Source organism: Oncorhynchus nerka, linkage group LG24, assembly GCF_034236695.1.
Source record: "Oncorhynchus nerka isolate Pitt River linkage group LG24, Oner_Uvic_2.0, whole genome shotgun sequence".
Lineage (NCBI taxonomy): Eukaryota > Metazoa > Chordata > Actinopteri > Salmoniformes > Salmonidae > Oncorhynchus > Oncorhynchus nerka.
The window spans coordinates 42,457,751-42,474,702 of NC_088419.1; the positions used below are offsets into that span (position 1 = coordinate 42,457,751).

Here is a 16,952-nt window from a genome sequence, read left to right on the forward strand (position 1 = left end):
CACCAACTACTTCTCTGATAGAGTTCAGTGTGTCAAATCGGAGGGTCTGCTGTCCGGACCTCTGGCAGTCTCTATGGGGGTGCCACAGGGTTCAATTCTTGGACCGACTCTCTTCTCTGTATACATCAATGAGGTCGCTCTTGCTGCTGGTGAGTCTCTGATCCACCTCTACGCAGACGACACCATTCTGTATACTTCCGGCCCTTCTTTGGACACTGTGTTAACAACCCTCCAGGCAAGCTTCAATGCCATACAACTCTCCTTCCGTGGCCTCCAATTGCTCTTAAATACAAGTAAAACTAAATGCATGCTCTTCAACCGATCGCTACCTGCACCTACCCGCCTGTCCAACATCACTACTCTGGACGGCTCTGACTTAGAATACGTGGACAACTACAAATACTTAGGTGTCTGGTTAGACTGTAAACTCTCCTTCCAGACCCATATCAAACATCTCCAATCCAAAGTTAAATCTAGAATTGGCTTCCTATTTCGCAACAAAGCATCCTTCATTCATGCTGCCAAACATACCCTTGTAAAATTGACCATCCTACCAATCCTCGACTTTGGCGATGTCATTTACAAAATAGCCTCCAATACCCTACTCAACAAATTGGATGCAGTCTATCACAGTGCAATCCGTTTTGTCACCAAAGCCCCATATACTACCCACCATTGCGACCTGTACGCTCTCGTTGGCTGGCCCTCGCTTCATACTCGCCGCCAAACCCACTGGCTCCATGTCATCTACAAGACCCTGCTAGGTAAAGTCCCCCCTTATCTCAGCTCGCTGGTCACCATAGCATCTCCCACCTGTAGCACACGCTCCAGCAGGTATATCTCTCTAGTCACCCCAAAACCAATTCTTTCTTTGGCCGCCTCTCCTTCCAGTTCTCTGCTGCCAATGACTGGAACGAACTACAAAAATCTCTTAAATTGGAAACACTTATCTCCCTCACTAGCTTTAAGCACCAACTGTCAGAGCATCTTACAGATTACTGCACCTGTACATAGCCCACCTATAATTTAGCCCAAACAACTACCTCTTTCCCAACTGTATTTAATTTATTTATTTATTTTGCTCCTTTGCACCCCATTATTTTTATTTCTACTTTGCACATTCTTCCATTGCAAAACTACCATTCCAGTGTTTTACTTGCTATATTGTATTTACTTTGCCACCATGGCCTTTTTTGCCTTTACCTCCCTTCTCACCTAATTTGCTCACATTGTATATAGACTTGTTTTTTTTTACTGTATTATTGACTGTATGTTTGTTTTACTCCATGTGTATCTCTGTGTCGTTGTATGTGTCGAACTGCTTTGCTTTATCTTGGCCAGGTCGCAATTGTAAATGAGAACTTGTTCTCAACTTGCTTACCTGGTTAAATAAAGGTGAAATAAATAAATAAAAAATGTCTTCACTATTATTGTACAATGCAGAAAATGGTCAAAATAAAGAAAAACCCTGGACTGAGTAGGTGTGTCCAAACTTTAGACTGGTACTGTAAGTGGACTCGTGGTAGGGACTAATGTGTTATGGGTTAGATGGAATGATTTATGTGCAAATGTATTTGTAACCGGAGGCTAGGTTCACTGTAGTAGTAGCATCACATCTCCTGCAGAGTGGGCCAAATGATAGGTGACCATTGCTGTACATTCATACACTAGGGTGAAGGTATAAATTAAGTGATTGCCTTGTGTGTGGTGATGAAGCATGTACTGATGTTTAATTAATTTGTTCCTGTCCTCTTCTGAGAATGAACTGCACTATGTGAAGGTTTGAAACTCAATGACTGAGGTCATTTACAATTGTAATGTACTAAGTGTAAGGAAGTCTTTCCTTTTCCCACTTTCCAAATCATGTTAATGCTTGTTTGATGAAAAGCATCAACTGGCGCACAACAAGGGAAAATGATTTAGTGTAGAGGTGCTGATTAGCAGGGAATGGACTTTAAGCTATAAAACAAAGAAAGTCGCACACTCCTTATATAAAACCACCTAGTAATTTGAAGGCACAGTGATGCCGAAACATTGCCATTTTGTTACTCAATAAAATACTAGGAGGTAATACATATGGAGTGTGTGACTCTCTTTGTTTTTAATGCCTGTTTGATGAAAATGCTTGTAAGTAACTTTCCATTAGGTTGAGACTTAGTTTCAAAAGGGAGGAAATGTCACGAAAAATGACAAAATTAGACATACTATACTGTTTTTACTTAGAGAATTGTCCATTGCTATATGCTAGTTTTTTTTTGCTGTTGCAGGCTTGTCTTGTGTGACTTAGTCATAAGTCTGGGCGTATAGATAAGAGCCGGGTGCGACCGCAATATGTGACATCCCGTTTGTACTATCTGCTGGAACTTCTTTCATAAACCATGTTCCCCATCCCTGTTTGCACACATCTGCTAACTGCCACATAGACAAAGAGGTTGGACTTTCTATAAAAGCTGAGAGCCAACTCTGTTCGTTGGGCATTTAACTCTGAACTATGAGTGATTGTTGATTGATCCATTTTTTGCTAATCTTACAATAAAGGTTGTTGTTTGAAGAATATACAGTCTCTCTTTAGAATTTCCAAGACATCAGTCATCTTCCCCAAATTAAGGGGATGATGGTGCAATCTTTGTGAGAGGGAAGGAATATGATTTTATTGGTCCTCAACTAATGGCTCAGACACTCAGTTAACCCTGAGTTAGCCTGCAGGTTAGTTCTGAATGATTCATTGCCATATACATTTACCTGACTAAAAGGTGAGACATTTGCGTGGTACCGGTTATCCCGAGTTGAACTCAGAGTTGACCAAAGTGACTCAAACCATGTAAGTAATATAGGGATCAGGAGCAAAGACCAAGATTTATACCAGGACATTGGTCCATGGGCCCTTTCTCAAATTGTAAGAAACTCAAGTAGAGTAAACTCGAGTACAGTGCCGCACAGTAGAGTACAGTAGAGTAGGGTACAGTACAGTAGAGCACAGTACAGTACATTATATAATGGGTGGGTCTAATCATGAATGCAGATTGGTTAAAACCGCATTCCAGCCGGTGTCTATTCCACAGGTTACCACCGGCTAAATCTATGACATTAAAATGCCTATTTACTCTGTTCCATTTGACTGCGCAATCCACTGTCTCATCAGCCCAGCCAAGCAATTTATAAACTTGATCTCCACTATAAAAAGCATCTAGACTTTATCTCACATTTCCTTTAGACTATCATGTTGTTTTCAACAGCAGAGATCTGTATAAACCTTGCTGTCTGTCTCTCCAACATTTGCAACATTGTTTCAATATTTACATTTGATTTCCAGCTGTCCTATAGTAATGAATGTGTCGGGAGTCGGGACAAGACAAGACAGGCAGGGAGCGTTTCTCAGCCAGTCGAAATCATGAACCAGCTGACATAATTTCTATGGATATATACAATGAAATGTCAATTGAAGAAAGGTTAAATGAAACAAAGTGCAGCTAGTTTGTAGTCTTTCTATTGTCAGTTTGACGGGATTGTGTTAGCTGTGTTGTTGGCTAGCTCCTCTGAACAACAGTGTCCTGATGAGTAAGCACATTTTCTATGCTAGGCTAATTGTGCCTCATTAGGTCATTGTTATGAATGTCTCCAAATAAATGCAGCTTAAACAAATGCAAATGCAGCTACTTTGCTGTTATTTTGGCTGCACTTTTTGACGTGACTGTAAGTTAGCCATAGCTGGCTAGCTATAAAGCAAGGGATAAGAATGTTGCCAGCCAGTATGACAATAGAACATTTAGAACGAACGACTGGGTCACATCCAAAGATACTGTAATGACCTGACTAGATCATAACGGAACAATTGTCCAGACAGAGGTTTGAGTTTACGAATTGACGGTTTATAAACCCAACTTCACACAAGCTACTGTTTGGCCATAGCCCACGCCAAATACATGAAAGATACCCCACAAGCCAACCGTGACCTTCTCTTGTGAAGCCCAGATGTAAGAGAGAGAACAATGGCTAAACCTGGTCTTAACTTCCAATGCTCCATCCCCCTGCCCAACCCCCCTCCACGCCACTCCGCCAACCACCAGGATGCCCGGCATCAGAACATTCCAGGCATCCACGTGATTGGCACATAGCTGGTTGATTGGCATGTCGGACCCCGCGAACACTGCTAAGTACAACACAACCCACTAATAGCCTACCACATAACACACCGCTGTCTGTGCGGGTCGCTACAATACTGAACAAAAAGACTGAACAACTGGGTCGCGTCTCTAGGAACGGAACCGATACAACTAACGACCAATAATTATTTGAATATGTTGGTAACCCGTTGTATAAAAGTGATAATGCCCTCGAAACCGGTGCCAATATATCCTCCAAACACGGGCTTCTCTGGCATTATCACTTAAGTAGAACACAGTACAATACAGCATATTACAGTAGAGTACAGTAACGTCATGAGTTGTGATTATGGTCCTTTGTTATCTAGCTAGTTACATGACTTAACAAAAGACTCCACTCTAATTTTGGCAATGTACTGTATTTTCATTTCAAGTTAAAGTGTACTCTTAGCTAGCTAGCTAACGTTAGCTGGCTGGCTCGCTAACTAACGTTGCATCATGCGTTGGGATTCATTGTTTACCTAGCTAGCTATCTAGCTACATTTCTTAAAAAATACTCTCGTCTCAGTGTGCCAAAGTGCAGAATAACTGAGGCATTTTTGAACACTCAACACCCGTTGAATATGTCCAGTGTCAGTAAACGTTGGCAACAAAGCATAATTCAATTGTTGCCAGCAGCATATTTACAGTCACCAACACTCTGGATAACATAAAAAAAGTCTAACCAGCTCTGCTAGGGCGAGTAAAATGGTCAGAGTGGGGTGTTCTCTCATTATGTTTCTGAAAGTAGCTAGCCAATGTTAGCAAGGTAGCTTGGGTGCTTGACTGTAGTTGTGAGGTCACAACTTTCGGAACAACTCTACTTATTGGCCAGAGCGTCCAAGTGTGCGCTCTGAACGCGATAGGACGAGTAATGTTAGGGTGAGCTGTTCTCTCTCTCTCTCTCTCTCTCTCTTAGATCTCTGGAAGTAGCTGGCAAGTTCGTACAGAACGCACGGACCAACCCTTAAAGAGATGGGTGGGGCTAAGGCTTAAGAGGATATGAACAATGCTTTGTGTAGACAAAGAAGGGTGTTATATTGAAATAATAGTGTTAAATAAAAAATAATCATGAATTGCTTTATTTTCAAACATTAAGTTTAGGAGTCAGGTTTGGGACAGCCTGTACAAACAATGACATTGTACCATGTTCATTTAACAATATGTTTGTTATTGCCTAGAAATGAATTAGAACATACCATGATTTAAATAAATGTCCTAATTTTGGAATTTAACAGTTAAAAAAATAAAAAAATTGTGCGCACCTATTACTATGACTGAACCTGCAAAACAACACATGTTTAGATTGGCAAGTAGCCTAGCGGTTAGAGTGTTGGGCCAGTAACAGAAAGGTCGCTGGATCAAATACGTGAACTGAAAAATCTGTCAATGTGCCCTTGAGCAAGGCACTTAATTTGCTCAAGAGGTGCCGTACTACTATGGCTAACCCTGTAGAACAACACATTTCACTGCACCTATCAGGTGTATGTGACAAGAAAACATGTTTTTTTAATTATTTCCCTCATCTCACCTGGTAATCCACAGACCTCCCAGAACTAGGCTCCATCTTGATATCAGGCTTTGATCTGAGAGAGTCAAGGCACACAAATCAGAGCTTTTCCTAATGAAGTGTAGCCTGCAGTTTGCTAATTTACTCAACTAGTACTGTAGTATGGGTTATAAACATGAATAAGAGTGTTATAAAGGGTCAATCGTTGCAGTAACAGATGCACAATAAGTAAGTACATAAATAAGTACACAGACCTCTTGTTGGAGACATTGGTGGTGACGGCAGTGACCGAGGCCAGGGAGATGCAGTCTGGGTCCAGACCCCCCACCCCTCCCAGACGCATGGCCTTCCTGTTCAGATCCTCCATGTCCAAGATGGCTGGCTCATCTTGGGGGCGCCATCACAATAACCTATGTTACTATATGCCAGGGGAGGCCTGGAGAGCTACATGTCTCTCTCTCTATCTCTGCTCTAACACACCTGATTCAATTTATCAAAGTCTCGATGGGCAGCTGATTAGTAAAAGCCTACCTTTCTTGTGGTCATCCTTGGAGCTCTTGGTCTTGCCGAGCTTCATGGCTGAGAATACCCCCTTCCCCGCTCTGAGGGAGGAAGAGAAGAGTAGGAAGTAAAATAAACAAAGGAACTACTGAACACTTACACAGTGAAATCAGGTCAAATATTTTGGAAGACCTACCTCTTTGGGGATAATGACAAAGTCAAGTTCCCCAAATTCATGAACTATTCTCATTATTGTGACATTCAGAGGACTTTGTTAAACTCTCATGTAGGGACCTTTATATTTATCTGAGGAGGACCTCATTGAACAAGAAATGTATGAGTGCTTCAGCAGTACATTATGAAAAACTACAGTACCTAACTAAAACATACACCATGGGTAGGCAACCCTGTTCCTGGGGTGCCACAGTTACTGCAGGATTTTGTTCCAACGAGGCACCACACTTGACCAACTAAGCTAATTGATCAGTTCAGTGATTGCCTAAATTCAACATACACTATATAACCAAAATGTATGTGGACACCTGCTCATCGAACATCTCATTCCAAAGTCATGGGCATTAATATGGAGTTGGTCCCCCCTTTCCTGCTATAACGGCCTCCACTCTTCTGAGTAGGCTTTCCACTAGATGTTGAAACATTGCTGCAGTGACTTGCTTCCATTAAGCCACAACAAGAGCATTAGTGAAGTCGGGCACTGATGTTGGGCGATTAGGCCTATCACGCAGTCGGCGTTCCAATTCATCCCAAAGGTGTTTGATTGGGGCTGAGGTCAGGGCTCTGTGCAGGTCTGTCAAGTTCTTCCACACCGATCTCAACAAACCATTTCTGTATGGACCTCGCTTTGTGCACGGGGTATTGTCATGTTGAAACAGAAAAGGGCCTTCCCCAAACTGTTGCCACAAAATTGGAAGCACAGAATCGTCTAGAATGTTATTGTATGCTTTAGCGTTAAGATTTCCCTTCACTGGAACTAAGGGGCCTAGCATGAACCATGAAAAACAGCCCTAGCCCATTATTCCTCCTCCATCAAACTTTACAGTTGGCACTATGCATTGGGGCAGGTAGTGTTCTCCTGGCATCCATCAAACCCAGATTTGTCCGTTGGACTGCCAGATGGTGAAGTGTGAGAACGCGTTTCCACTGCTCAAGAGTCCAATGGCGGCGAGCTTTACACCACTCCAGCCGACGCTTGGCATTACGCATGGTGATCTTAGGCTTGTGTGCGGCTGCTCGGCCATGGGAACCCATTTCATGAAGCTCCCGATGAACATTACTTGTGGTGACGTTGCTTCCAGAGGCAGTTTGGAACTCGGTAGTGAGTTTTGGAACCGAGGACAGACGATTTTTACGCGTCACATGCTTCAGCACTTGGCGGCCAAATTCTGTGAGCATGTGTGGCCTACCACTTCGCGGCTGTGCCGTTGTTACTCCTAGTCGTTTCCACTTCACAATAGCACTTACAGTTGACCGGGGCAGATTTAGCAGGGCAGAAATTTGATGAACTGACTTGTTGGAAAGGTGGCATCCTATGACGGTTCCACGTTGAAAGTCACTGAGCTCCTTGGTAAGGCGATGGCTGTGTGCTCGATTTTATACACCGGCCAGCAATGGGTGTGGCTGAAATAGCCGAATCCACAAATTTGAAGAGGTGCCCACATACATTTGTATATATAGTGTACCTGCTCTTCCAGGACAGATCAATCAAAAACATGAAGTGCCTGTGACACTCCAGGATGAGGGTTGCCTACCCTGCCCTAAACCAACATAACTCATTGCACCATCAGGAGAGAAACATTTAGCAGAGATGAACATCACATGGACAAGACAGTCTCTTCACCCCCCGACCCCCATCACTATAGAACTCAGTGGTCTCCAATAACGACACACAGTTATTACAGAGGATCACATATCACCACCATAACAAAGGCCTGGACCGACAAAATGAGGGGCCTTAATAATGAACAACTATGAGCGTGACCATCCAATTAGCTGCAGATATAGATACATGTCAGATAGAAGACGAAAGGGAGGTTTTCTGTTTCGTCTTCTCAAACATTCTGAAGTGGAGTAGTTGATCAGTTCAATTTCAATTTCCAGTTACATTTCTGCTTTCCATCTTCCTTTCATTAATTCACTGATATCTATCAAACCCTCTTTCGATAAGAACCATAAAAGGAAGGAGATAAGATAGTGTTCTTTCAAGAAAATGTAGCATATTCAACATGACAGGTTTGGGAGGATGAATTGGAAAGGGAAAATCCTTTAGAAAGAAGCAATATACAGTAAGACTACAAAAACAATTGTTCACTCAAGGCTGGTTCACCTAGCTACCATACTATTATTATTGACATAATCACAATGCAATGGACTTCAGAATGTAACATTTGTAAAACGGTTCCACAAAATCAATAACACCTCAAAACAACGCTAGAGTGCAACCACCGGGTGTTGAATACAGATGTAGGATCTTAATTTGAGTTTGCTACAGAAGAAAAATAATCCTGCAGCAAAAGAAAACGTGAATTATTATATGGATTATAATTAATGGACCATTTTACTAGAGGTAGATACATTTTGTTGTTAGGGAAAATCAAGTCCCACATTTTAAAGTGGAAATGACAAACTTTAGAAAGCCTGTGTTGTAAACCTTGAATACACGACAAGTTTGCATTTCCTGCCGTGCAGGAAAATTCTCAGCAACAACAGAGCGATCAAATTAAGATCCTACATCTGTACAGCCTCAGTCAGATTAACAAACATTTAACCTTTTACTGCATTGGGCTAAATCAGGCTCACACAGAGTGATTCTTGGTAGTCTTAAACAAATCTATACACCTCACACACATGGTTATGGGCTTAAAAAAGAAGACGCTTGTAGCATGTCAGACATAGCATTGAAATCTATTCAATTTAGAGTATATACATCACAGAAGACTGAAATATAACAAAACTGTTTGACATAGAAACACGAAATTATGAAACATATTAATAACATTCCACCCATTAGGCTACAGAGGGCGCATTTGGTCCTTGGCTAGAGGAAAGGGCTATGCAGATCATACTAATCAATAAGCAAATGCAAGTGGTTCATACATACCATACGAAAAATACCAAGGGTCCAAACCCAGCTCAGGATGACAACACTAGCTACCTCTCTGTCTCTCAACAAAATAAGATTCAACTGTCCCTCATTCACTCTATTCCATGTTTGGAGTTCCTTCGTTAAACAGGAGCCTAGCTCACAGGTGCACTAGAATCCAAGTAGGTAGGTAAAGAGGAATACAGGTGTGCATGCAGGGAGGGAGAGGCAGGTGAGAGTATGAATCTAAGGCGAATATACAGCAGTGCACAAGCTGCTGTGGTGTTGGGGAAGAGGGAGGGGGTGCACTGCCGACCAAATAATATGAGTGTAGACAAGCATGGCAAGGGATCCATTGGAGCACATATACAGTACACTCTGAAACGAAGACACACACAGGCATGCAAGCACACACCAGGGTTTAGAACCAGTTCAGGGAACAGAACTGAAAACTGGAAAAGTACAAAACATTTTTAGAAACAGAATCAGAACCAGGAACAAAAGTGATCTATACAGTTCCGGAACAGAATCGATATTTTAAAAGCATGGAGACCGGTTAATAACGTTATTTATTGTTACGAGCATTTTTTCCCAGTCCCACAAAAAATGCAACAAAGTGCCTATGCAAAGCCTTCACTCTTTCACTCAGCAACTGCTTCCAGTGTCTGCCTGCCAGCTGAAAATCTTTTCCAGTGTGTGCAGGCTACCTACCCCTCCCAAAACACAAGCTACTGTAGCCTACTGACGTTACAAGTGTGATTAAGAATTTAGGGAGAGATAAAAAAAAAAAAAATTTAACTAGAGAAGAACGGATGAACTTTTTCAATGCTAGTTAAGGATGCTATAGTTATCATGTTTCACAAAGGTAAGACGTGTTTTTATTTCAATTCTGGTGCCACTCCGCACACACCAGCTTGTTAGCATGGTCCAATGTTAAGCCAACTCTCAGAAGTTCAAAGACATTCAAAATTCCTTCATAGAAGCCGCTCCTCCGTAGGTATAATTCTGTGGGCCTAATTGAAATAATGCATGTCATAAAAAGATGGCCAGCGTTTCAAGTCAAGCCTCCTCCTCCACCCTCTCTGGCTCTCACGCCTACACTTGTCTGCCCAATGCATGTAAACTACTAGCCCATTTCAGAGGTTGAAAAAGGTTCGAACCAGTTCATAACTTTATTTTTCTGGTCAAAACAGTCAAATGGAACAAAAAAACAATGGTTCTCTTCAGAACGAAACAATTGGAAAATAATTGTTACCAACCTCTAACGCACGCACGCACACACACACACACACACACACACACACACACACACACACACACACACACACACACACACACACACACACACACACACACACACACACACACACACACACACACACACACACACACACACACACACTCACTCACACTCACTCTGCCAGAGCAGAACGCTACTCTTGAATGAACTGGGAGGATTAAAGAGGAAAGTTTGGCGTCTGTCTGTCAGAGAACTATAGAGGATCACAGCGTCTTATTACAGTCAGCAGGAACAAAATGGAGGAGATGGAACTGGAGCAGACAAGTTCAACCACAGAGTGAGCTGTCACCAGGGATGAAAACCCACAGACAAATGGGCTTAATACATTTCAACACCTCTATAACAAAGAGACACACTAATAAAGTTACCAACATTATAAAAGAAACACAGAGCCGATACCTACTTCTCTTTTCTGCCTTTTCCAGTCTTCTCTTTTCCTTTACTGTGCCAAGCACAGAGTGAATGCAGATCGGGACAAAAAAAGAGTTAATAAACATCACTATCTTTTGAGAGAAGCAGTGTCTGAGCGAGAGAAAGAGAAGAGAACTGATTGAGAAGCTTCGCCTTTTTGCTGTTGTTTAATCAGCGACTCTAGTTTAATAAAGAGAGTAGAGACGGGGCTGTTTGAGTATGTATGAAAGGTCAGTGAGTAGGCAGAGCAGAGAGATGCTAAATGGAAATTAAAAACTGACTGAACTTCAGAAAGGGTTCAATTTGAACAAATATGCTGCTGGAGGGGCAATTTCTGCACTGTTTTTCCTCTCGGTGGAATGGAATTCCAACTCAATGAACAAAAGTAACGTTATCCCTAAAATCAAAAATGTCTTTATGGGCAATAATACAAGCTATGTGTAATCAGAACAATGTCACCAAGTACCCAGTATTTTTGCCCTTTTCATTTAAACTGAAATGGAAGAAAAACCAAGTAAAATGTATCTTTAATCAAAACACTGCAAATCAAACCAATCAAATCACATCAAACCAATCAAAACCACACAAACCGTTTGCTTGAATCAGGTTGTGGAATAACTCATCAGACCAACATCAATGACTGACCAATCTTGATGTAACCAACCCCCTACTACCGACCATGTCGATTAATACTGATCAATATTATCTATGGAGTTATTTGGTGTAATTACAAGGAATATTTTGTGTTCGGTATTGGTATATAGTGAATAAAAGTGCTCATAACTCATGGGATAGTTGTTCCATTGATATTGGGGTTGCTTGTCAATCTGACAACCATTCCCATTGTAACAATGTACACAGACTGCTAAATGACGTTGAAAAGACGTTGAGAATACTTCATATCCGGATGTTGAAAAGGCATCTATGTTTCACAAGCTTGAACAGCACAATACAGCACAGCACAGTACAGTAGAGTTTAATTCAGCAGAGTACAGTATAGTAGAGCAATGTACAGTAGAGTTTAGTTTAATTCAGTGGAGTACAGTAGGGTACAAAGTACATTATACTGTGCTCTACTGTACTGTAGTGTACTGTAGTGTACTGTACTGTCATATACTTTACTTTTCATTACCCTACTGTGCTCTATTGTACTGTACTGAGCTATACTCTACCTTTTCTCTACTTTACTGTACTGTCTAAACTTATGAAAACTTGTTTTTTTCTATGATTGGTTCTGATTTGGTAGGGCCAGACCAAAAATCGACAAAACAAAGATGTCCAAAAGACGCTAACCACTGTGCTCAGTGGTTATTGACATTTTAGTTTTTACTTATTTGAAGAAATTTGAGATGGTACGCAACCACAACAGAAATACAGAGAGGGGCAGCACGCTACCTGACGTAGTGCTCAAGAGACACACACGCACGCGCACGCACACACGCGCACACACACACACACACACACACACACACACACACACACACACACACACACACACACACACACACACACACACACACACACACACACACACACACACAAAAGGATTCCTTTTTTTCAATTTACCAAAAGGAGGGGAGAGAGGAGGGGAGAGCGAAAAATAGATAAAAAGAGAGAGGGTCGGAGAGAGAAAGAGAGAGAGGAGAATGGTCAGTATAAAATCAAAAACTTGCAAAATTTAATATCAATAAATAAAAGAGGAGGAAAAAAGAATTGAGCTGCAAGTAATTAATAATGCATCACCACAAAGCTCTGTTCTGCTCTGGGGGCTCTGCTGAATAGTCTCTCTCTCACACACATGCACGCACATACACACACACACACACACACACACACACACACACACACACACACACACACACACACACACACACACACACACACACACACACACACACACACACACACACACACGGTGTTCTCTCAGGAGTGTCTCGTGATCAGATGGTCAGGCAATGATCAGGTGAACCAGACATCCAGAGTGGTGGTTCAATGTTCTAGAGCGGACTGTTCCGGTCGAAAAAAAGATTTACCATTTCACTGCCTTCTCATGAAGTTCTCTCCTATTATTAATATTAATATCCACAGAAATGGTTTTCTAAATCTCTATTTCAATGACAATTATGACGCAAGCAATGCCATCCGACTTCTATAAAAATGTAGCCTTTTGAAATATGACTGTCAATATCTCAAGAGCTTAGCTGTTCTGTCTGGTTGGCTGCAGGGGCTGCAGGGGTATTGAATATGGCCTCTTAGCTATTGCTTAGATTTTTTCCCTCTGTGTAATTGCAAAAAGCTTGTATTCTGGGCTGCTGGTGTGGTATTCGTTCCTCTGTGTATTTGTAATAAGGTTGTATTCTGGGCTGGTGTGGTATTTATTTCTTCATTAGTGTAAAAGGCTTTATCAATATTTAACATCAGAGAACAATCCTTTGAGTCTATGTACCCTATACTGGATGAAAACAGCCTTACATTTGTGTGTGCATGCGTGCGTGCCTGCTTGTTGAAGATTAAGAAAAATACAGAACAAGCGATGACAGAAAGAGAAAGGAAGGAAGGAAGAAGAGAGATATGTAGAGGAGGTAAACATATCCGGCTGGTCACAAGAAAAAAGCGGTTGACTTCGGATGTAACAAAAGGTCCTGAGGACGTCGATATATGCCTTCCTCAGTGCCTCACAACAAACAGTGGCATAGCACTGGACTCAAACTCACGAGGTTCAGAGCCTTCCCCAAACCATAGCCTTAACCACTTGGAATGAATACCTAAACTTAACCCTTTGAGTTGTTTCTGTTTTAACCCTGTAACCAGGCGGAATTAATGGGTCAAAAATCGGCGTTCATCCAATTACGGCAAATTTTGAAGTCAAACTATGAGATCAGGTTGCAAAATACAGCAGTTGACTGAGGAAGGAGGGAGAGGCTGAATAGTAGTCGTGGCTAACTTTCACTCGGCTTTCTCTGAATCCCCCTCTGTCTTAAAAATGTTATTCTGCTCATGAAATAGTGCTGTTGCATTTTTAAGTCTGGTATTGCATCACGCTTCAGGCTGCTTTCTGCCTGTTGTTTCAAACACAACTCCCTCTCTAGAGCTAGGTAACATGCCTTGGCAAAAAATAAAATATCTATGTTGACATCCTTAACCTGTTGATCCTACCCCCTACTTTTTCGAACATTCTGTTAAAAATCGCGCAACATTTCAGCGCCCTGCTACTCATGCCAGGAATATAGTATATGCATATGATTAGTATGTGTGGATAGAAAACACTCAGACGTTTCTAAAACTGGTTAAATCACGGCTGTGACTATAACAGAACGTGCGTTTCATCAAAAAGCGCAGGAAAATCTGATCACTGAAAATTGGAAAATATATCAATGTGCCACTTGTATGTATTGTCTATGGGAAAGCAAATTAACTGGAGCCGAGATTGCAATTCCTACAGCTTCCACACGATGTCACCAGTCTTGTCATTTGCCTGGGCTTTGTTTCTTGGTCAAACGAACAAGAGACAGCCCATTTCTTCCGGTCTCCGACCGGATATTTTGGTTGAGATTTACCTGGACATTATTTCAAGACGTACAGCTATAGAATATACATCGCCTCGTGATCATTTTGATCGATTATTAACGTTTACTAATACCTAAAGTTGCATTACAAAAGTATTTCGAAGTGTTTTGTGAAAGTTTATCGTCGACTTTTTTAATTTAAAAAAATGACGTTGCGTTATAAAACACTGTTTTTTTCCTTGATCACACAGTCTTCATAGATCGATATCTAGGCTATATATGGACCGATTTAATCGAAAAAAAGACCCAATAGTGATGTTTATGGGACATCTAGGAGTGCCAACAAAAAAGATTGTCAAAGGTAATGAATGTTTTATATTTTATTTGTGCGTTTTGTGTAGCGCCGACTATGCTAATTATTTTGTTTACGTCCCCTGCGGGTCTTCTGGGGTGTTGCATGCTATCAGATAATAGCTTCTCATGCTTTCGCCGAAAAGCATTTTAAAAATCTGACTTGTTGGCTGGATTCACAACGAGTGTAGCTTTAATTCAGTACCCTGAATGTGTGTTTTAATGAACGTTTGAGTTTTAACGAGTGCTATTAGCATTTAGCGTAGTGCATTTGCATTTCCAGATGTCTAGATGGGACGCCTGCGTGTCGGGGGGACGCAAGAGGTTTTAATGAGAGGCTGCCTGGATCTTTCATTTAACGACCCTTGCTCCCTTCGGTCTCAACGTAGACTTTGATCTGAAGCCATTCTTGTGATTATTGTGACTTTGCCATTGTAATTGTTTGTAAGTTTGTGTAGTCTAAAATGTATCTATGATCGTATGGTATCCATTTGTTTTTTTTGTATGCTGTTCTTTGTATGCCATTTTAACATTTGATAATTAACCAATGATATTAGGCCACACTTGGCCATGATTACAGACACCTGTGTCTTTTGACACTATATAAACGAGTCATACCGCAGTGTTTGATCATACCCTGATGAAGAGAGCTTGTCTGTCGAAACGTTGGACATGACATTTTTGCATCTGAGCTCCTAGAGTGTGCGACTTTCCTTTATTTTCAAGACATCCTTAATGATATCTGAACTCTTTAGGATGACTCGTTTTCACAATATCATCTCTCAACCTTGTATCATAATCCAAAAAGGCCGATTAGACAGTATAGTGTAGCTTCTACTCTTATTTCTCCTGTTTTTTAAAATTTGTATTTGTATTTTCTTTAGTTGATATTGAATACTGTCCTGTTGGGTAGGACTTGCACATTAAGTATTTCACTGTACTTGTGCATGTGACAAGTCAAACTTGAACGTGAACTTATGATTTGACATTATGTGTGATGACATTTCACCATAATGAAACAGTATGTAATTCCATACATATAAATCAATGTCACAACAGAAGGTGCTTTCTATTTAATGTATAATAATCAGGATCATATTGTGATTATGCTGAGGGCTAAATGTGGACGGTGAGAGGTAGTGGAATCTGGTGTGTGGGATATTCATTACAGTTTTTTACAATCGCTAGGATCCATTTCTCAATACTTAGGTCACTTTTTCCAAACTCTTCACACAATTCTCCTAACCAACTTTCAGCTTGGCACAGCAGTTCATTTCACATCCAAAATGCACTAAAACTACCAAAACCCTTTATACATGTCTCAAATCAACTCATTCTTCCATAACACTAGCAAAGGTTGTCACCCAACAGGCAAACAATGACCTAAACAACACTAACAACCGGTAGCATTACACCATGTTTTCTTTTGTAAAATGTCTTTACAAAACAAGAATGACAACTCTCTACTGTTTAGAATTCACTGCAGTATATGTTACAGGAATGAATCAGACATGATGCAATATGCTTCAAGATGTTTTATATCATTTAATGACTCCAACCTAAGTGAATGTACACTTCAGACTTCAACTGTACTTCAGTTAAAGTCTCTCACTATAGAACCTATATGGGAATTATCAGTCAAGATGAAATAGGGGTCAGATTTATGCATGGCACAGGTGTTGCTATAAGGATTTATCCCAGGAGGCTGTTCATGGGATCATCATGGTGATCTCCTCTCACACCGTGGCTTTAGACAGGAAGTCAGAGAGGGTCACTTAACACGCTCAGTCAGTCAACATAGGGGGGCAACACAGTGGCACATAACACACAGGGAATACACCACAAAAAACACAGCACTCAGACACACTGAAGACACAGGCAATCCTCGAGGAAAAACGGGGAGATAAAACACCAAGGAAGAGTTGGTTGGCAAGCACTGCAATAACATGAATCTAAAGTTACCTCTTCAGCGACAGCATTTGATGTCTACAACTGAAGCTCTTCTCTGAGTACTTCAAACAAGCCACAGCTTCAAACAAAAGACATATTGCTAAATTAGGAATCAACGACCCCAGAACATTCTACCAGTGCTAAGTTCATACTGACCTCATATGAATACAGACCCTCTACA

The 16,952-nt window shown here is 41.1% G+C and overlaps 1 protein-coding gene across 7 annotated transcripts in view; it reads right to left on the reverse strand.

The window, feature by feature from the left end:
- The window catches only part of otofa (otoferlin a), a 141,857-nt gene that overhangs the window by 34,993 nt on the left and 89,912 nt on the right, over nt 1–16,952 (reverse strand). For 3 of the 7 annotated variants that reach the window (XM_065008911.1, XM_065008910.1, XM_065008909.1), the window contains exons 1-4: nt 9,272–9,490; nt 6,184–6,254; nt 5,907–6,039; nt 5,674–5,728 (exon numbers count right to left, since the gene is read on the reverse strand). In XM_065008911.1, the coding sequence (XP_064864983.1) occupies nt 5,674–5,728; nt 5,907–6,039; nt 6,184–6,229 (234 nt within the window). In that variant the 5' untranslated portion in view covers nt 6,230–6,254; nt 9,272–9,490. Of the gene's footprint in view, nt 1–5,673; nt 5,729–5,906; nt 6,040–6,183; nt 6,255–9,271; nt 9,491–16,952 lie in introns of those variants that run through there. The other 4 variants (XM_065008913.1, XM_065008914.1, XM_065008912.1 and 1 more) reach the window with 2 other exon arrangements.